At 40.1% G+C, this 22,289-nt stretch overlaps 1 protein-coding gene across 1 annotated transcript; it reads right to left on the minus strand.

Moving 5' to 3' along the window:
* Window positions 1–19,585: 19,585 nt before the first annotated feature.
* cbln2b (cerebellin 2b precursor) lies at window positions 19,586–21,845 on the minus strand. The gene is made up of 3 exons (XM_056434225.1): window positions 21,316–21,845; window positions 20,663–20,782; window positions 19,586–20,575 (listed from the first exon to the last, which is right to left on the minus strand). Exons 1-3 carry the CDS (start codon window positions 21,601–21,603, stop codon window positions 20,378–20,380), a joined length of 606 nt encoding a protein of 201 aa, XP_056290200.1. The 5' UTR covers window positions 21,604–21,845; the 3' UTR covers window positions 19,586–20,377.
* Window positions 21,846–22,289: the final 444 nt, after the last annotated feature.

The following is a 22,289-nucleotide window of genomic DNA, read 5'->3' on the forward strand; positions in this document are numbered from 1 at the left end:
CAACCCTTTATCGGGCCTTTTAGTCTCTAGTGGGGCGAGCCACTAGCGCTATTAGGGACAGGAGGGAGAAAATGAATATATATTAATGCCACCCACCAAGCAAGATATTCAGTGTTTGCATTTCAGGGGACAATAAAGAGAGCCATCTGTTCCTGTCATTCTTGCTTTATTGTTTTCCTCGACGGGCCACTCACTTTGGAAGGCCACATCAAGCCCTCCCCACCTCACATTCTCTGTACTCCAGACACCCGGACGTACACAAACTACAGTCAAACTGTGTACACAAGATGAACTGCACATAAACACACATCAACACACACAAAGACAGGCTCATCGTACTCACCCTTAGCCTTGTAGAGATATAAGACAAGGAATAGGCTCAAAGGGCTTTTGTATTGTGAATCTTTGGTCGAAAAATCATGGCAAAAAAAAGACAAGATGCTGAGGTAGGGCATGGCTTTGAATACATTCTCTGTCCTTGTCCCTCGTGTTAGCTGGCACTAGTGGTTGCATGGCAAACATTGCCAAATATTTTTCTTTCATTCCTGTAGCAGGATCTTGAGAGGAGAAAAGGGTGGAAAAAAACACACACTTAGTCTCCAGGCTTAAAAGAAAGAAGAAAGTCTGCAATATTGGCTGAGGAAATGAAAGGCTCCTATCATAAACTGCCGAATTATATAGCGGAAGATTTGATCATATAGATGAGAAGCTCCATACCGCTCATGTGTGTTGAGTGAATATGTAGCTACAGTAAGCAGCCGGCCAGCAGAGACTCCAGGAAGTTACTGCTCCCACCCAACAAATAGTGTGCACATTATAATGTAGAACTGTTGTGGATGTTTAAAATCCCACAGACACTACAAGGAAGACAACACTCACAAGCAATGTTTTCTCACCACTCATCTGACTGAATGCAAGATTTGCAGGTGTTTTTCCAACACAGTCAGCAAGGTTAAACTCCAGAGAAATTAAACAAATTGCTCCTCTAATACAGAGTAAAACAAATGGGAGAACTTTAGTGCACATGTGGAACCCTCTTGGGTTCTAATTATGTAAAACTATAGACATCAGAAGGCACTGAATTCTTTAATGAGCACTTGAGAGAACAAAGGGAATTTAAGTGCATGTTAATAAGAAAGGCGAGACAACAGGAGGAGGAAAAATGCCACAGTAAGTATCACTACACATTAAATGTGGACATTCGCTGTCTCTTCACCAACGAGCAGCTTCCGACAGTTACGCTGGGTACCACCGAATAGTTGGGAGGGATCTATTTCTGTGGTTTGTGGCAGTTAGAATGAGCATGCAGCGTTTGTGCTAATAGGTTCTCCATGGAAACAATATTAATAAATTGAGATGAATTGAGTGTCAGGGAATTAATGTGTTGCTATTATTGCCTGAGAGGATGAGCCGCTCTCTCTACAACCTTCATTCAGTGAAGTGAAGACTTCCCCATGACCAGTGTGCCGCATGTAGGTACATTACAGGTTAAACTCCCATACCAGATCCTGGGGTTGCTGGTGACTTCCACAGTGCCACGGGCGTAGGACCACTTGCATTCACTCAATAACAAACAATGTGATGTGTTCGGGAAGCTGTGTTCCACTTCGGTAGTCGGTAGGCTGGCCAATTAGCATTGACAAAGACTCCTGTGTGTATAGGCTGGCAGAGCACCGCCCAGATAGCACATTTTTGTTCAGGAGCCAAAATGGATCGCACTGTGGGGGTCCTCTAATCCCCACCGTTTCACTGGATAATGGTTTTAAATAAAGAAACAGCGGTGCAGGATGGCCACCTTCATACCCATATGCCTGGTGTCTGGGTACCACTGCACACCTGGGTTAATTACATGTGGACATGCTTGTAGTCTGTTGTGGACTGCTGGTATGTGTATAATAATGTATAGATGTGCTTTTAAGTCTGTAGTGCAAACATGTTATATCTTAAGAGAGAATACATGGGTGTACACATTGGTGTTCCCAATGGAACAAATCATGAGTTTGCTCATTGATGATTAGTAAATAGTATCTGAACAATTATAATTAAAGATTTGTATATAATTTCAGTCTGGACTCTCAGGTCAAGATTTTATTGCAGTAATAAGCATTTTTAGTTTGGCAGTAGATTTCTAAAAACAGGCAGCACCGTAGCAGCGAGGACACAGAACTCAGCAGTTACTCTGGGAGATATTGGTTCGCATGGAGAAGAGGTGATTGACCATCTATTGGACTATAGTGAGGCCCTCACTAATGATGACATATGTGCAGAGATGTTCGATATTATATACCCTCATGCTAGCAACGCAGCCTTTTCAAATAATTTTTACATAACGAATGGACACAAAAAGAGCTGTGAAATAAATGGAGCAGTTGGGTCACTTAATAAATAAAAGAAGCCCTTTCTTTGAAAATGAAAACATTTTTTTATTTATTTATTGAAATATATTAACTGATGTATACATTTAGCCTGTATTTACATGCATTTATACATGCATTGACTAATTTATTCATTCAGGATTCATTTCATAGCCTTATTTATCTATTTAAAAAACGCTTTCTCTCTTCATAGTATAGTAAGGATTGTTGTACTTTAAGTGGTGCATCATATTAACATAACAGCCATTACTTACTACAGTTTTTGCCTATTGCTTACACACGTTTTGCTAAATTTGGCTCATTGTGTCAAAACTCTACACACAAGCAAAGAAGACACCACACTGGGAAATAAACCATTCACATCTGTCAAATTGAAACTCTGCTATCAAAACCTAACAATCCTTTGTCAAAATGTCACTCTGATGACAAAATGATGCCCACTTGCATCATATGAATACACTTTCAGATCAGCAGCAACACACTAGTCTACTTTATATAAAAAACTGCAGTCTTTTGTTTTCAATGTTTTTATTCAGTTCCATAGAGGGCATATTTTCACAACAACCAAAAAAATGAAATACTGAATTCAAAATCATTACATTAGTATATTTTACAGTACAGTACATTTAGTTAAATCAAAAATAAAACAAACAATACACTACTGTAAACACAGAAAAACACAATTGTGCACAAGTGGGCTTATGGATCCTGCCGTCTGTTGGGGTCTGGCCACAGGATCTCATCAACATCACAAGCAATGTCTTCTCTCGCTAAGCATCGGGGAAAATATCCCCTTGTGTGGCGAATCCATCCCTGGATTGACCTCACCTCGATGTCTCCGCAGGCCTGTTCCATTGCCTGCAGAAGAGGCATACGGGCATGTGGTTGGCGGTCATATACGTCCCAATGGTACCCTGAGATTTCATTTTTGAACTAAGTGTCTTATGTATGAAATAGTGTATAGTGTCTAGGAGCAAGGTTGTTGCAGAATTGCAAATAAAGTGCAAAGCAGCGCTTTTGTTTAAGGTATGGTTACACTTTGTTTAAGGTATAGTAACAACAACTTCAAGTTATGTTACTTTGGTTCAAGCATGTGTCTATAGTGTTCAAGCAACGGACAAAAACTGTATTAACATTTCTGCTCAAGCAAAGTACCACATAATCATATCAAACTGACAAGTAGCGTAAGTTCTCACTGTAAATGCACCATTAGTTTATAATTGGCTTGGACCAAAGACTGCAGAAATGAAGGAAAAATAATTATATTCGAATCAAAACACATTAACATTGATAGTAACACCCATATGTTGTCTTATTTTCTAAGGTCCCAGTTGGTCAGGCATGCCAGTACCTGCAGTGTGATACCAATACATGCACTTACATTCTCATATCACAGATATTTGCATATGTATGAGCCTCTCTCGTAAGTGCTTTAAGTAACTGGAGTGAAGGGAGCTATACAATAGCAAAGATATTCAACAAATGATCCAAAACGTGTGCTCTTGTGTGCTGCTGCAGTCTTTGTTTGGCATGAATAGTGACAGATCCGTACTGTACCTTGCTCAAGCTTGAGCAGAATTATGGCACTGACAGGACAAGGTTAGCACCTCAAGCTGCCAAACCAAACTCAAAGCCAGCCTCAAAAGACAAAATCAAAACACTTTGTGTGTTTCATGTGACAAATGGAGTATAAACGTATGTCAGTTGTGTTTAGCTCTTGTACATTATCAATATGTTTACTTCTCTGTAGCTGCACTGGAAAACTGAGGCATGACCATTCCTTGGATTTGCTCGTTTACTCAGATTTTATTTATTTTACTCTCACAAACCTCAAAGACACACTTTCACTGTGAAGTTTCCCGGCCTTCACTCAATGATCAATCATATATGACTTCAAATGGTGTGAGCTTTTTTTTTTTACCTCTCTCCCAACAGTAGAATTAAAACTGGACAAAGAAAAAAATCTATGTGAGTATTTCATCCTATTCTATTCAAATTCCATAGCACCATCTTTGATTTCCATAGTCCAAAGTAAGGTAAGCCCTAGGGCAGTGACGGACTGTCATCCCTCCCCAGGGGGCAGACACTGCACTTCTCTGCTTTTTAATGATGCGCCTGTCTTTTGAACGAAGAAGCCCATGCCATGGCCTATCACTTAGTAAGCATAACTAGGCAGGGGGTGGTGGGTTAGACAGAGAGAGAGAGAGAAAGAGAGAGAGACAGAGACAGAGAGAGTGCGCAAATGATAAAAAACATAAACAAAGGGAGACAGAGTGGGTTTGTACAGATCTAGCTCTTGGCAGATGAAAGCTGTCCCTTTCATAATTTCAAGCAGCCATGTGGCAGATTTTAAATCGTGATTTGACACACACGGTCGGAAACCATTCCTTCTTCTTTTAATTCACAAAAATAAGTCAACATCATCTTTCTCATTGAACTGAACAGAATATGACAACGGACAACATTGCTGCTTAAACAGTCCTCAATCGTTTAGCTTCAGCATCCGGGTTTCACCGCGTTGTGCACCTTACACAAATTAGGTAATTGGAGACACATATGAACAAAGAAACACATATTGCACAAATGACAGGCAGTAATACAGCTGTTGTTGTCCCAGTGTCAACATGTAAATATGAACATTCTCAATCTGGATTTAGCATAATCACTGTTTATCCATTATATCCCCCTCCTCTCCTGCTGAATGGCAGGGCACACCGTTGAATAGCCCTCAATCATTCAGTAATTGATGCTGTGGCATTTCACTCTCGTATTACCTAACCCCCCCCCCACCCCCCCCGTCTAGATCTCTCTCCTTTCTCTAAATATCCCAACGGCTTCGATCTCTACAATTTTAAGTTTAGTTTGATTTAAGCCCCACTGGAAGCCAATGTGATCTGTTTGGATGTTCTTATAATCTCCTGGTTTGATTCACCAGGGGACTGTTGTTAGTTAAACAGGAACAGCCCATAGAAGGGAAGAATATAGCATCACACGCATTGCGGAGCAAAGGAAGTACAATCTGCGATAAAAGAGGAGTAGCCTGAGGGTGCGAGGAGTGGCCACAAGGACTCTCTTTCTTCCCCTGCACTGTTTTTCCTTTTTTCTCAAATTCTTAAATTACATAAAGGCAAGATCACCTGGGAGCAGCCCATGACAGAGGTAGAAAGGGGGTGGAATGGGATGAAGTCCCACCCTTAAATTTAAAAAAATCTATTTTTAAGAATATGTGGATTTAGGATTCTCTTATAGTCTCTGGTGAGGATTATATACAGCCCACACTGCCGAACGTGGATCAAGCGTTCTCTTCATTTCTTTCTGCCCACCGCTAACTGAACAGTTGTACTGTGTTCTAAGAATCTCAGGGTTTCCACGCTAAACAGGCGGATCTTTTGATGTAGGACATGTTTTAAGGTTCACGAGTGGTGTTACCACCCCTCATCCCTCTGTTCCTGAGCACACAAGGCTTGAAGGAGGCTGAAAGTGACTAAAGGAAACCTGGCTTCCCCACCAGATGGATGAAAGCAGTGGCATTGAATGATAGAAAATATGCTACTGGAGAGGTTTTTGATTGTTGTTGCATACCCGTGCATACGTCCTGTATATCCATGTGTTTGACAGCTGTAGACTGCGAGGCGTTTTGGCGTTTCAGTGCACAGAAACTCAGTCTGGCTGAGATGAAAGAGAGGAAAGGAGGAACCACTTGTCTTTAAACCTCTTTGAAGTAAAGCTAAAAATTGTTATGTGCAGAAATAGGAAGTAGGAAAAGAAAAGAACGTTGAGGCGGTGGTATCATCTGGTGAACCTGTGGGAGATGGTAAATCAAGTGGTGTAGGGTGGAAGAGGAGAACGAGAGATGGGGAGGGGTGAGGCTGGAGACGTAGACACAGAAAGTGTTTTGGGATGCTAATGCACTTGGGGAGTAGAAAAAGCACACCACCTTTGCATTTAAAAACACTCCAAAAACTTTGCAATATAAAAGGCAGGTGTAGGAAGGCAGGACACAAAAGAATATATTCACAATGCGGAAAAAGAAAAAAAAGATGCCGTTTCTTCTTCCTCCTCGCCTCTCTGCCAGGGTAGAGTCTCTCCACGTTGATCACGATTTACCATCTGAAGATGCATTGGCAGTTGTTGACAGACAGAGTTTGTGATGGTAGTCACAGTTATTCCATAGAGATAGACGAGGGAGGGGTGATGAGGGGGAGTCAACTCCCCTCTCTTGTTTTCTTGCTGACTCTCTTAACTGTGTTTACTCTTTCAACACTAACATCCAAAGGTATGCAGAGCTGATAAAACTTTCCTGCCTGCTGAAATTCAACAACGAAGCAAAATAGGGTTAGAAAATGATTTAATGCTCAAAATATTTATTCATTTTGTTCATCGTGTTCATTTATATTAAATCCATGAATACAAATAATTGAATTACAATGAGTAACTATGTTAGATTTGGTATTGTTACCTTTACCACTCAGTGACACACGAGATCATGATTTTATTGTGTTTTCAATTCCTGGGTTAGCTCATCAAAGAAAGGACAATTTAAATTGTCCTGCTGTATCAAGAGCTAACTTGTCACTAACTTAACTACTAAGGGAGAAAAATGAAGTATTTCTTTATTTCAGAGAAAAATCGAAGAAAATTGAATGCCACATCAATCATCCAGCTCCTATATAAAGATCTACAAGAACATTAGCCCTACTAATGGCGTTGTAAGATGAATAACATGAAAAATAATCACGATTTTAATGATTAACAGCTGGTGAAAAAGTATTTTAGAGTGGCACGGAGACCCCGGCACTTACATTTCCATCCCCATAATCAGAGTCGTATTTAAGGTGAAAGCTAAGAGATCCTATTGAATGAGGCCTTATTCGCCCGGGGGGGAGCGAGTACCTTGAGGCTCTGGTGGCAGTGCAGGAGAGGCTGTGATCATGCCCACGTTACATCTGAAAAGTCTGAGTCGTGATCGCAAGAGCAGAGAGTGTAGATGAGAGAGGAGGCACACAAAAAAAACTGATTTCCATCAAAACAGATTGTCAAACCAGATGGGGACGATTCAAGAACTGGGACCGAGGGGATGGGCAGGGACTGTGATTGGGCAAATTTCAACAGAAACCAGACACAACATTGTTCTCCTAAGTAGGGGAGAGCGGGGTAATGTGGGACATCGGGTAATGTGAGACACCCCCTGTATCTAGGCAAAGGAACCCATTTTGTGTAATGAATTAATTACCAAGCCCCTCCTCCCCCCCAAGAAAAAAAAAGAAGTGGTGCTGGTGTTGTAAGTGTTTTTTTCACAAAAATGTTTTTGCATTAAAAGTAAATTTGTGATTTAGGTAGAAAACCATATATCATGTCGATGATGAACCTCTATATATACAACCATGTGATTGATGCATGCGAGATTTAGCTAGAATGGCTAAGATATATTTTTTTTCTTAAATAGTGGCTGTGGGGTGCAGAATGTGGGAATGTAGTACAGGGTGAAACAAGTTAACCCCAGTTTAGTTAAAGTTAAGTGATAAAGATATTTGAGTGTACATTTATTTATATATATTGTGTATGTAAATATCATTGAAAAAAGAAAAAACCAATCAACAAAACTACACACCAGACACAACAACAAACACACCACCTAGAGATGAGAGAGGGAGCCGCTGATACATACACGTTGAAAACACTACCGTTGAAAAGTTTTTTGGTCACTTAAAAATGTCTTTTTTTTGAAAGAAACTGTTTTATCAAAAAATAAACATTATATTCAAAAAACACTATACATTGTTATTAATAATGACTAACGGTGGGTTTCTAATGAAAAACTCCAGAGGTATCTAGGCCCTATCAGGTGTATAGTATCCCATTGTGTTCTACTATCATTGTGTTTGCTAATCGCCTTAGTGTTTGCTAATAATGTTAGAGAAGAAAATGTAGACATTATGTTAGCACAGACGAAATGTTAGCACAGCTGAAAACATTTATGCTGGTGCTTCCTTATATACAACTGGCTTAATTTTCTACTTCATATCAATCATTATTTCTTCACTTGTATGTCTATGATGTTCAATTCATTTATAAATAAAAGTGAGTTTCATGGAAGACAAAAAAGTCTGATGACCCCCAACTTTTTTTGAATAGTAGTAGTCCTTAAGAAGAAAAAGCTGAAAAGAAAATAACAAAAAGAAAGAAGAAGTAAGAAAAATAAAGAAAAATAGAAAGGAAGGGAAATAGTAATGTAGCTGAAGAGAATATTTAGAAGAAGAGAGTAATAGGATGAGGAGGATGATCACCTGACAAACCTCCATAAACATTTAGCTGACCAGTTCCAGTTTGAATTGAGGAGAACTTTCTAATCTAATCTATGAGTCTCTATCTGTATTAGTTTTTTGATTTTGCATTATAACATTTTGATTTATTGTTTTTTTGTTTGGGTTATTTGTTTAAGTAAATTTTTTGTTAAATGTAAAATTAAATAAAAATAACATATTGATCTTACACATTGGAATGTGTTTGATAGTTTAGTATGTGTGATCTGTGATGTGTAGTTGTCATTGTATTGTTAGTTCTTGAATGTGTTAGTATGGTGGAAAGTAGTTGGAAAATGGAAAATATGGCTTCTTTAGGTTGCTTTCTCTACTGTTAGTATTTTGTCACAAACTTTTACTGAGTGAGACCTTTTTTTTACTTTTTCTTTAAAAAAGATTCACTCATTGTTCTAGTCCAAATGTCATTGTACATTTTCATATATTCATAATGAATCAATTTATTTTATGAATGATTAGTGAATGTAATTATCATTATCAACAAAAGTATCAGTGATGTAAAAAGTGCCTACTGTATGTTAACTGTGTTTGACTTTACTTGACGTTGTAGCCTTTGGACGATCCCGCTCTTGAGCTGCGATCTCAGGGTCAGGGCATTTACTTTCCTGGACAGAGAAAGTGACTCTGCCCTCTGACCTCTGAGTATGATGTCAGTGCCTTATCAATGGTGAGGGCTTTGTACTGTGTGAGCGTATGTGCTTTGGTGTGTATTTCACTAATTTCTCCTCCTCCTGAGGCATCAGTGCACCTGGAATGATTCTGCATGCTCTGACCATTATCATGGTGCCTCTGGCAACACCTGAGCAAAGCTCATCAGCATGCCAGCATCAACCCTGCACACGGTTCTCCCCACAGTGGATTGGCTCGAACGCATCCTCTAAACATGTTAGCTAAGCCAACACACACTCAAGCCTCCAACAAGAGGCTTTTACAGTCAGCTAGAGCACACAGAGTAAACACACAAGCTCATCTGCAGGCCAGGGGTAAAATGCTGTGGGATAATGGTGTTGAAATAACAATTTTAATGTTTTGTTTTTAATCAGTTGCATTACAAAAAGAAGCACTCTGACTAAGCGACCACATTGAAAACATACATATTCTGCCCAGAAGGTCACCACTCAGGTTTAATCCCTGTACATTTATGAATGAGAGGAATAGTACGGTGGAATAGTTCGGTGAAATCCACTTATTCACCCTCTTGCAGGGAAAGTTAAATCAGAAGAGGGATGCCACTCTAATGTCTCTCCACTAAATATGTCTCTGAAGCCAGCTGCCAGTTCGCTAGGCATAAAAAGAAAATGGGAGGAGGGAGGGGTTAGCTTGGCTTTGTCCAAAAGGCAACACAACTCTACCATTCAGCACCTCTGCAGCTCACAAAATTACACTTTATATCTTTCTTTATATACTTCTTGCAATCCACACTGGTTGCCTGGCAACTGGTTCCAGTCAAGAAATATTCGGGCACATGGCCCCCTGTATAATAAGCTAAATTAAAAGGGTATAGGCTACTGTGTTATTTTGTGAACTTGAGAGACGCAGGGGGCAGATTTTCTAACCTTTGGTTAGAGTCTTTTTAGGTGTTTCTCCCGGTTTATAGTCCATATGCTAACCTATGCTAGTCAGCTGCTAGCTGTAGCTTCAGATGAAGGAGGTAGTGTTTCGATCATTGGTTGCGTTGTCTGTAATGGCAGCACATTGCGTTATGCTGCATACGCGTTGTCCAACTATTGAAGATGTTTTCTTAATGTGTTTCTTTGTCCATTTGCATGTTTTCTTTCGCTGCAGTGCATTAAAAAAATGACCTTCCTTTCACTTCATTTTCACTTCTTGATCTTTTCATGTCAGGTTAGGGGGAAATGAAAGTGATCATTGATAGTGAGATGAATTTCCATCCTCACTGTGGTGGACTTATCACAGACAGACCTCAACTCTCCAGCCTATCAAAAAAGTTCTCGCTCTTCGTTTGCCCTTAAACGTGCCTGTAGCATTCCTCAAAGTCCCCCGTGATGCCTGAGGCTGTGGAGAAACTCAGATGAATATGAGCTCAATTCAATCCCTCCACCAAGCCTCTCCACCCATATGTTTATGATGAGATGAGCTTGACATGCTCCAGCTTTTATTTTATTTCCCACAGAGACATTGATCTGACCTGCAGCAACATGCAATTTGTCAATATTGGCATCATTAAAAGGTGTGTAGACAGAGACTGATTACATGAATTCCAAGTCCTATGAAAAGATTTGACACACTGAGTCTCTTGAAATATACATTTTCCCTATAAAACATTCAATTGAGAATTACAGGGGCTACTTGAATCCTTCCTATTTCCTCCGCCTCTTACAATACCTTTGAGTATACTGTGAAGCTTAAAATCTGTCAATAAGTAGGTCCACATGATAAAAAGCACTTGTATATATTTTTCATTAGTTTCAGGACACGATTACATTTATTTATGTATAAAATCCCAGATGTTTCGTAACCTGTATTATTGTCTAAAAGTGCACATGCAGTTGTCACTGACATTGTGCCCAAAAACCTCCAGTTAGAAGCCATGTGAGTGTTGTTATTAAAAGGTGGCAACATCCAGGAGTACAGGAAAATGGCTTAGTTAAGAGAAATAATGATGTCAGAGGTTGTCCACATGATAAGATGCTCTGTGTCTGAGGATGTCTTGTTTCAGCACCCCCCCCCTTGTGTTCGCTACATGATGAGAGAATTACCCCTATAATTCATTGATAGCTGACAATATTTCTGGAAGAGTGTGCAGCCTGCTTGGTTTTGTCGGCTTGCAAACAACAGAACATAATACTAACGGTGTTGTCACCAATTCTGACCTAAATATACAATTTAAACCAATCAGCTGACAGTTTTCCTCATGATTTACCTTGAAAACTGTAAAGATACGAGTGATGGTTAATCATTCTAATGATGAGAATGTAATTCTTAAGTTCGACCTCTTTCTCCAAGCATTCCTTAATTTATTGCCAGATATTTATGCATCACTGTGTTGTTATAAATTATGATAAAAGAGTAAACCATTATGAAAACTTTTATATTCAGCCAATTTATATATAATCAAATGTATTTGAATTTGTTTAGCATAAATCAATTAAAGCCCCTGTCCAAAATATGCACCTTAATAGTATTTTTATAAATCTTAGTGTGTGGAAAAGGGAGATTATGAGCACGTTGTTTAAAGTTCTTTAAAGCTTTAATGTTGTGTTGATTTTGGCATTTATGAGCACCAGGATCCCTTTTGTAAACTTCCCAGACCAACTGAGCTGCATGTTGAAGCTACTCTGTAAATCCATCTGTTGCATTATTAGACGCTGAGAGTTGTGTGTTGACATATTAAGACCAAACAATAAACACACACACACACACACACACACACACACACACACACACAGTGAGTGGGAGTAGAGGCGGGTGTTCGAATTACAAAGGTGTGGAGTTACGACAGTGGTGTTTTTCACTTGATTACGGTATTTATGTTCCGTTGTTCAAGTTGGACTTTGTTTACATTATTATTATTAGCCCAACCATGATATTTATCCTGAACCTACCGTTTTATTACCTGAAACTAAGTAACTGTTTTAGTTGTAATTCACACCGTTGCCCACGTGTTTACTGTGACAGTGCGCTGGGCTACCCGCTGCGTTAGAAGTGTCCCCCAGGGGTCTGACAACGCGTCAGCATGCATCCAGTTGGAATGAGAGCGCGTTGCCCGGCCGTCGTAAGAGCCACAGCGGCGGGAGGCCGAGCTCTCCTCCTCCTGCTCGAGCTCCGGCTGCAGGTTGAAGGCAGCAGCAAAGCCCCATCTGGGTCTGTCCACGGCCGGCTGCTCGCTGCCGGAGCCCCCGCTGCAGTTTCTGGTGAACCTGCATGACTTCATCTGATTCCTCTGAATAATCTGATGCGGTGGCACTGATAACAAGCATTAAGAATAATGATGTACAAAGAGTCAATCTTCTCACTGATGTGCTCGTTTACTTGACTGTTTCATAACCCGTTAAAAGTTTCTTTGTAATGGTGAGTGGAAAATATGTAGAGCACAGGAGTCGTAACCACAACAGCGCTGCAGCTATATAGGTGTCGGAGCACCAGCTGCCGCTGGAGTCTAACTCACTAAGGGCCTGAAATAAAGAGGAGAACAACAGTATTCCTTGCGCTACATTTCATGCTCCAGTAGGTTGGATGACTGTCAGTGTCATGGCAGTCTGTTAGTCAAGATGTTTCATAACTACAGCCTGAAATGAAAAAGTTCCATGTCGACAAGGCATATCTTAATATTGCTTTACGTTTCTGTCAGAATTCCTCAACACAACTATGAACGTTTCCCAAATCCAAACTACCCACTGACTCTAAGCAGGTTTTAGTAAAGTCAAAGAAGCCAGAATACGGTGTTTTTATTGTGTGTGCCTTTGTGCTGTTAATGCTCTCTGTTGTTACAGAATGCAATAACCAGACCAAATGGAGTTCATTCTCACTGGTAGAACAATAAATGACAATAAATAAAGCAGCTTCAAAAATATCATGAAAAACGAATGAGTTCAATGAAATTTCGGTAGGAAATATGTTTTTTTCTATTTGTGGAATTAATTTGGCATTCACAACCAATGCCTCACATATTGTATCATACCTGTTATACAATAGTAAAGTATATTGATATCTTTGTAAACTGATTGCTAAAACAGTATACATTGACAATCAGACTGTATCATATACTGTAAAGAATATGGATTTAGGAAACAGTTCCAGGGTTTTTAACATCTCATATAGATAGATATTCAGTGATCTTTTTTAAATTTGTTTTCAACACCCATCGATGTGTTAGACCTAAATGCGACATGGTACATTCTTTAAAGAGAATCATACATAAGGTGAGGAAGCTCTTTTGATACTGATGATAATGATCATGTGAATAACCTTTATATTTGTTGTAACATTGAACTTATTCTTATAGAGGCAGGTCACATCAAACATGAAAAAACAACCCACTGACTATCCAAAGAGACATAATCAACATCGACGCTTATACTTCTAACTCTAATTTTGTAGATACTTATTTTCCCTGCACCTTGTGTTAGATTACAAATGAATGACTTTTGTAATGATCATAGTGTTCAATCATGAGAGCTGGCAATTATCGATAAAGCAAAACAGATAGTGACAAAGATAGTTTTTTTTACTCTCTTTTGCTAATATCATTTCCAAAAAAACACACTTCTTACTTCTAATACAACACTACAAACTGTGGATGAAATAACGCACCTATTGAGTTATGTATGGATTTCCATTAGCAATTTAACATATTGATTTATTGGCAGTGGTTGTGATAGTCTGTTTACAACTGATGTGGCAAGAAATGTAACCTTATTAAACCAATTGTATATCCCTTCTCAATTATCCATAACATTACCAAAACCAGAATCCACCTACACCTGTACAAAATAATCTTATTGCTGCTACAGCGGTGTATGTGCACAATATGTACGCGCTACCCAAGTGTGTGTGTGTGTGTGTGTGTGTGTGTGTGTGTGTGTGTGTGTGCGTGGGTGTGTGTGTGTGTGCTGAGGCACAGTTTTTCCCATTCTAATGAATGTAGTTAAACTGGTTATAGATGCTGGGTCCGGGATGCTTTCTCTCAGGCTTGCTGTGCTGGAATCTAATGTGGAGGCCGATGATGTATTGGAACCATCACATCAAGAAGTTGTTCATATGAGCCAGGCTCCGAGTTGCTTACTGTCTGTGTAGCGGGGGGGCTGAGGGGTGGGCTTGGACGAGGTTGTATTTTCTTTGGGGAATTGCGTGTTTCAGCAGTATGGATATTGCAGGCTGTGGCAGAAGGAATAAACAGACTTTCTCTGTCTATCTCCCCCACCCCCCCACACCACACACACACACACTCACACACACACACACTCACACACACTTTCTTCAGGGATGGGCCTGTTCACAGAGGCAGTTCTGTGACTGATGTGTGTCTGGGTTGTGCGTCTATTTATTTGTTTTGCAAACAAATGAATTATTAACAAGACACTGCCACATGTTATCCTCTCGGTGTATTCTCCGTTTGCATCAGTGTCTTTCTATTCAAGTGTAAATTAGCTGGGTCACTGCACTGCCTCAACTGTGATACCAACGTTTATGGGGAAATTTGACTCAAAGGCTTGATGACCTATTCATGTCTTCTGATATAGTCTTGTGATTAAGAATGAAAATATCACGCTGTGCAAAAAGTACTTAAGTCTATCTTATTGCCCCGGGAGAAGAGGACACAGGTGGTTTTATGTCTTATGGAGGTTTTGTCGCCATGCTTTGCCGACAAAATGCCACCATTATTATGGCCCGTGAAATTAGCAGGGCTCATTTGAAAGAAAGATGATGGAAAATGGTTTTAAAGATGATATGAAGAGGTCTGGGTCATTAAAAGTGGTGATAAATCTTGACATTCTGTGCACATTTCCTTTTAACTCCAAGCCACATTGGATATTAGATTGAGCGTCCCCCTAAGCGTCATTTCAGGCGCAAAAGGAACTGCCTGTAGGTTTGCCCGGGAAAAGCTTGAATAAAAAAATGCTGTGAAAGGCTTATTCAACCACACAATCACACTTCAGGCTATTTCAGCCATAACGGGGACACGGACTGAGAAAACGAGTCAATGGCGAAAGACCCCTTTTCTGAGGATTTTTTCCCCTCGTGCAAACCAATATATTGAGCTCATCTGCAATCAAAATGAAAGGTTGAAAATCTTGTTAGGGTCTCTCTCCTTCGGCAGCGCATGCCTTGAGAATAATACCGTGCACGTCCACAAAGGCAAAAGAAGAAAGAGGTATAGAAATTAAGGAATTATCCAAACACAAATGTTGCATCGAAATTGGCTTCATTAGTTGAACTGGCCGGCCGGTGAAATGTACATTTAGAGTTGATAAGTGTTAATAATAATAATAATAATGCATTTCATTTTTATCGCACTCTTCCTTCAAAGAATCTCAGAGTGCCACACATATAGTACATAAGTGTTGCTTCTCGTGATATGGCTTTCCGTGTCTCGGGGAGGAAGCGAGTAAAGCAAAGTGATCAACTCCTCCAGCTCTTAAACTACAAGTTGGGATCAAAGACGGATCATGAAACTTTTTGGTAAAGGTCTCACAGTGTGCGAGCGGTATATCAACATGTTCTCTTAAACTTGAGTCTCTGAATGGAAACACATGTTGGGTCTGGAAGAGACCGCTTCTCACTGCTATACAAAATAAATGTCTATCGTTGAGTTCAAGTGATGTTATTACTGGAGACTGTTAGGACTGATTTCTTCAAACGAGTGAAACAACGTTTCAAGGTGAAATTGACAATTTCTTTATACCTACATGATAAAAAAATAAGATGTTTAGATATAGGGGTGTTTAGTACTGAATCAGAAAATACATATTATATGTAACATCATACAACATATGTAAATGGAGTGCAACTAAATTGTCAATGTGCTTAGCAACTAATGATCACACAAAAGGTGCATTATATCAGGGTGGATGAAGAGCGGTGTTCACACAAGCAAGATTCTGAAAAATAAATATTAGAAATTAAAATGTGCTCTCGCTGAATTTTGAAATAAAGGACTTTATCATTAACTACAAACGTATACATTGTGTGGATGCTTTGATGCGAGGAGGGAGAGGAGGTTGGCATTTGCAAAAATGATTAATACATTTTTGTTGAAGTGTAAAACAACAGAGAAAATATGACACGTTACCTGCCAACTATCATCCTTGTTAAAACTGAACAAAACACCCACTGAAAATATGCAACGACAATGTAATTACATTTTTAGAGACCAAAAGAGGAGCTGAAATGAATGTCAAAGCTGTCTTGATCTTCAGAGGACATCTTTAAAATCAACACCAACAACATTATCGTTGCTAAAATATATTTTTTTCTGCAGCAAACTAAAGACATGTTTAGATGTTTCCAAATAGGAGCCACTTTGTTCAAGGCTGAATGAGCTGACATTACACTTTGATGAGTGGGTTCTTTGTACAAAATGGTTATAAGCGGAGATGTGCATCCGTGTTTGAGCCTGCATGGGTGTGTACAGTCTAAAACAACCTCATTAACAAAAAACTGACATTCTCCACGAGAGTCTGGAACCAAAGATGACATTCGTCTGATGAGTCTATTACATCATTTGGATCCCAATGCATAGAGAATTGCTGCTCCTTCATGCTGCGATGGGCCCGCCGTGCAGCCGGCCTGTGATCTCCCTGCATCTGCTGTGTCCTAGAGTCATACAATTTAAACGACCAATTCTCAAAGGATGAGCACAAAAAAATTTAGAAGAGACCAAATAATGCTCTAAAAGCAAAAAGGCCATATGAGTTCAGGCCTTTTTAATGGTGTTTAAAGACTCCAAGTCATGTGTGTGTGTGGCCTACAAAAGCACAGTAAAATACCATCTGCGCTTCCATTAAAAAGGAGACCATATTTGAAAACTAATTGTACTTTAGGGTGGACCGATTTAATACTCCAAGATGTCTAAAAACGTGGGTACATCTCTTTATATAACATATAATACCAATATGGGCGAAGAAAACTGGAGGAATTACGCTATCTTCTATACAATAGCTTTGTATCAAGGTGAAAACAAGTCTTTCTAGATAAGACATAAAGATATCAACACATATCTCTCAATTTGCATGTGAATAATCCCATATACAGAATATCCATAACACAATGGAATATATCTTGTCTTATTTCATAGTAAGCAATAACCAAAGTGTTTTTCTTTCCATTTCTCATTTGCTGTTTACACAGAGTACATGTTTTGAAGGCTATCTTAATTATCTAAGGGGGTAATTTTGAAACATACTTTTCCTTCCAGTATGAGCACAATTAGCACGTTATAGTCCGGTTGAGCCCACTCTCCAGATCACTCTGATTTACTGGCAGTTAATGTTGCTTTGTGCAGTCCAATTGCTGTCATCAGCAGGCTATGAGCAGGTCTTTCTCCACTGCATTCTGTTACCCACAAGATGAATGCGTGTATATGTAAATACAACCAAATGTCCATGAAGAAGACGCAAGAAAACTCAAGTTTCCATATGCTCACATGTATGGTATCATCAATTATAAATGCAAATGTTTCCCAGGCCAAGCAGCTGTTGGATTTCATTCTTACGACGCAGGAACGAGCAATCACTTCTATGTCTTCTTCTGTTTTTGTTTGACACAGCACAAGGGTTGAATATGTTTCAACAAGCTCTACGGATTAGCATAAAGTGTTGCAATAAGGATCTTACTCTCTTTTACTCATAAACTAGGTATTGTTCTGCCAACGTCTCGCTGGCTTTGTTTTAAATGAACATTTTCTCGATAGAATGACTTTTTGGGGGGATTTCCTAAAGTTCAACCAATCAAGAGGGCTTATAGTCACTCAATAATCTTGTTCATTTCAGTAAATAGCATTACAACCAAAATTCTTTAGCCGTTTTAAGCTTGATTAAGAAAAGCAATACATTGTTTTCAAACCGATTTCCCCAATTCCTGCAGTGTATCCCCTTTTGTTACAAAGGAACTGAAAAGCTAATTTCCATACAGGAAGTTTAAAGGTGTGTCTCTTGTGTGCCCAGAGTTAACACCACAATGTTTGTAATACAACCGCGCCCGCCTCTACGGCACAAAAAAAACTATATGAAGTATGGAAATGTCCAAACTCTGCTGAGGCAACACAGTTTGTCCTTTGACCCATGAGCTTTACATCAGAGAGATCGTCTATGGTATGTTGCAAACGCACGTTGCCCTGCAGAATTAGACAGTCTCACTGCAACTTTCAGAATTCAATAAAACACTATGGGCGACTTTTTGATATTGAGTTCCAGCAGTGCTTTTGCTTTTGCTCAGTCCACAATTCAATCTGTGACTTGTACATATTTAACACAGGACATCAAAAAGGGATGAAGGCGTTCACCTGGATTATCTATGTGAACATATTAAAACAGGGCAGTTGAAAATATGTTATTGTTAGTAAATTGCTGTTAATCAACATATTTCTCTTCATCTGTGGTTGCTGTAAAGTCTGATTAGGGTATTATTGGTTTGGATCCAATATTAAAAGATTCTGGCACAAGTCACCTATATGCTTTGATTTAGATTCAAAGACTGGCAGAATGTTGTTGTGTGTGTGTGTGTGGGGGGGGGGGGGGTTGTATGTGAGTGTGAAAGAGAGAGTGTGTGAGGGAGAAGTAGAAGGAAGATGCTTGGGGGGGGGGGGGGGGGGGCGGACGGGAAGGTTATCAATAGACCTTGATTTTTTAAACAAAATAAAAAAATGGGACTCTGCACATGCTAAACTACAGAACAGACGGTTTCTTTTTTTCCCCTTGTTTAATAGGAGACCCATATGCGATTCTGCATGTGCTTAATTCGGGCTTCGTTTACGCTGCATAAGAAAGGAGCAGTAATCTGTAGTCGCATCCGCCCTGCCCGCGTAAAGACCCAACAATGTAATGTATTGAAACGTAATGCGCAGTAGGCCTACTTCCGTTCCATGTATGTTACTCTTTGCACATATGTGCAACAATTTACGTTTTTCTCATTAAAAAAAAGCATTTAGATATTTGTCACAAGTGCTGCGATACTTTTTTGAAAGAGGAGTCCAGCTGTATATTTCAGAACTTTGGACAGCGACTAAAACTAGCGGGTCACACGGTCTGTGTTCCTCCTGAGGCCTTTGCTTTGGTTTCACTTATAAAACTCACTTCTAATCAACCGTTTTTTCTTCCGCCTGTTCCCTTTAAGTACAACGTAGCCTACTGTGAATGAACAGTGATAAATGCGCTTAGCCTATACAATACAATATCTTTTATTAAGCGGGACATATAAGGATTCTTCTATTATTTCCACAATGTACATTTGGTGAGCAACTTCACTGAACATTAAATCAGTCAATGCTACGCAGATTCCGAAATGTAGAACACACAATAATGTGAATAGGTACTTTATAAATTATATAATTGTTCTTTAATAAAAGGGCTTTAAATCGTCTCCGGTGGCTGAAATATGTCGCCTTTTTTCTCTTTTAATAAACTCGTCGGCAGCCTACATTTGTCTTATTTTCAATATGTTCAGCATCCAAACGCAACACCATTGACAGCACAAAACATAAAGTAAAAACTTCCATTCGTGCAAAAAAAATGCCTTGGGCGTGAGAGCACTTCTTCTCTGGTTGTCCATAAATCCATATACTTCACTTGGACGAAAACCATATAATCTTTTCGGCTATACAAACACAAAATAGAGTATAACACACTCGGCCTGTCCAGGACGTCAGTTCTTCCACGCATCATCTTCGCCCTTGTCCGTTTTTCCCATGTCCACGTTTGTCTGTTGGCAAAGTTTGTTTTCCAAGCAAGAAAAAAAATCCACATTCCTGACAAGCACACGCCCCTGGCCGATCAATACTTTTAATCATCCAGATTGCGTTAAAGTTGACAGATGGATTTGAATATATGAAACTCCAAGGAAACGTTCATATTTGACTAGATAGTGGACGAGTAGGTATACAGATATTCGTCGGCTTCCTTGGCTGACAGTTATTTAAGTTGAAAATAAATGGCATTTTTTTGTGTTTTTTCCCCCCTCCTCAATAAACAGTGTCTCGTGCGACATGGATCCTCGCAGATTAGATTATAGAGGAAAGACTAGAAAGCCTGAGAAGGTGGAGTATTTCCATCCGCCCATTAAGGTGCCCCGTTCCAGCTTCAGAGAGACGCGGTCCTCCCGTTCAACCATCAGCAGTACTCCGTTGCTGGCCGCCTCTCTCGTAACGTCCTGGTCACCGGCGAATGCTGATATGACAGGATAATCATTCTGCAGCAGGTTCACCTGCAGGAGAGGACAGAGTTTGGTGTCATGCGTACTTAGTTCTCTATTAAATCCTGACCGCAGACCAACTGCTTAATAACTGCTCACCTGTATAGTTTGTCTATTGTAGACTTTCACCACGTGAAAGCTGAAACTGTATATCCCCCTCCTTGGAGCCAGGAACACACTTGCTTTGAGATCGAAATGGTTGCCGATGTTCACTAAAACCTGTGACCAAGAAAGGCGCAAAATGAGAAGAGAAGGTTTTATTTAATTTCCACCTGCATGCTTCACTGAACACAACTGCTGGTTTTATTAATGTAATTGTGTTTCTTTGCCACGCATAGCGACTAGATAGGCGTATCAGTCTGGTGTGCCAAATGTTTTAAGGCTGCGCTTCAGTCGCACTTTGGGATGGTTCCCATTTTGATGCGTATAACAGGCCGCTGTCCAAAGGCAACTAAGTGGAACATCCCAGCAAAAGCAACACAAGAATCAAGACAATTACGCACAACATTAAATGGACCATCTGCAAAGGAACCCGCATTGTGCTCGTACGATTAGAGGTACTTGGTGCTCAGATCACACAGAGCGAGTACGGTGATAGGAAATCGATAAAACATGACCTTAAACAAGTTCCGCTCGCCCATGGCATATGTATGGCATGCATATTGTAGAGGAACTGTTATATTCGAGCTATGCTATTAGCAGGTTAATAGTACACTCTTGCAGAACTGTGATAAATTCAGTGAACATCTGACCTGGTCAAAGTAGATGGTCATAGACGTGTTGCTCATCTCTGACGGCTCATGGTTGGTTCCACGCACGGCGGAAAAAGCCACTTTTGCCCCAGCGGAGCGGACTGATATGCCAAGTGAGGAGGTGACCCCTCCGTCCGAAGAAGGGTTAGAGTCGCACACCACAAGACATTTTCCTTCGAGCACGATGGGCTCCGTGTCATTCTGGCCGAGGCAGAAAGCCGCCCTGCATCCCACGAGGAGAACCAGTGCCAGTATGGCACAGGGTCCCGGGCAGCGCGCGGGCACCATGGTCGGATCGCTGATCCCGTGCACACTGATACAACCCGTGGCAGCCCCTTGGAGGTTTGTTAGTACTCGATCACCTGGTCCAGACTTGATATCTTCTCTCCCCCTATGTCTCTCTCTCTTTCTCTTCCTCTATATGTGATGCTCCCTCGCTTTCTCAAAGAACCTCTGACACACAGACGCACTCCGACTCTCTCCGGTTGTAACTCCCCTCCCTCCTGGGAGTCTTAGTGGATTTGGGAGAGATTCAGACAGCTGTTGTTGCAAATCCTGAGATGAAATTAAATTGTTCATGTCAAACAGCAGAAGGAAAACAATGTCAAATAGTTTACTCATTAAACTTGAGTTTATCCTGCGTGCGTAAAATGGCTACCGTGCGTAAAAACAAAGGCAATCGCTGTGTAAATGACAACATGTAAAAATCGCGTATTAATACACATTTTCTTTTTTATTATTTACCAAGCCAAGTGCACTATACTGCGGGTTGTTTCCTATAACTATGCGCCACAACTCTTGGTAACAAACTATAGTATCGAATAAAAATGATGTTACAGTTATCGTTTGCTCTCGTTCTAATTTGTAATTATGGTGAAACAAGCACTTTGCGGCCATTTCTGTTGAGAAAAGGTAAATCACGACCTACCTGGGCAATCCATCCCGCTGGTATATGCTCTCTGTCTCTCGCACAC

The sequence above is a fragment of the Pseudoliparis swirei genome, chromosome 16, assembly GCF_029220125.1.
Source record: "Pseudoliparis swirei isolate HS2019 ecotype Mariana Trench chromosome 16, NWPU_hadal_v1, whole genome shotgun sequence".
NCBI classification, from domain to species: Eukaryota; Metazoa; Chordata; class Actinopteri; order Perciformes; family Liparidae; genus Pseudoliparis; species Pseudoliparis swirei.

What these genes read in the sequence shown, in the direction of transcription:
- cbln2b (XM_056434225.1), bottom strand. Translation starts at nt 21,603, where the DNA reads ATGGTGCCCGCGCGCTGCCCGGGACCCTGTGCCATACTGGCACTGGTT. An exon ending in TGACCATCTACTTTGACCAG is followed by an intron (nt 20,783 to 21,315) that starts GTCAGATGTTCA and finishes TCTTGGTCACAG; the next exon opens with GTTTTAGTGAACATCGGCAA. An exon ending in ACAATAGACAAACTATACAG is followed by an intron (nt 20,576 to 20,662) that starts GTGAGCAGTTAT and finishes CCTCTCCTGCAG; the next exon opens with GTGAACCTGCTGCAGAATGA.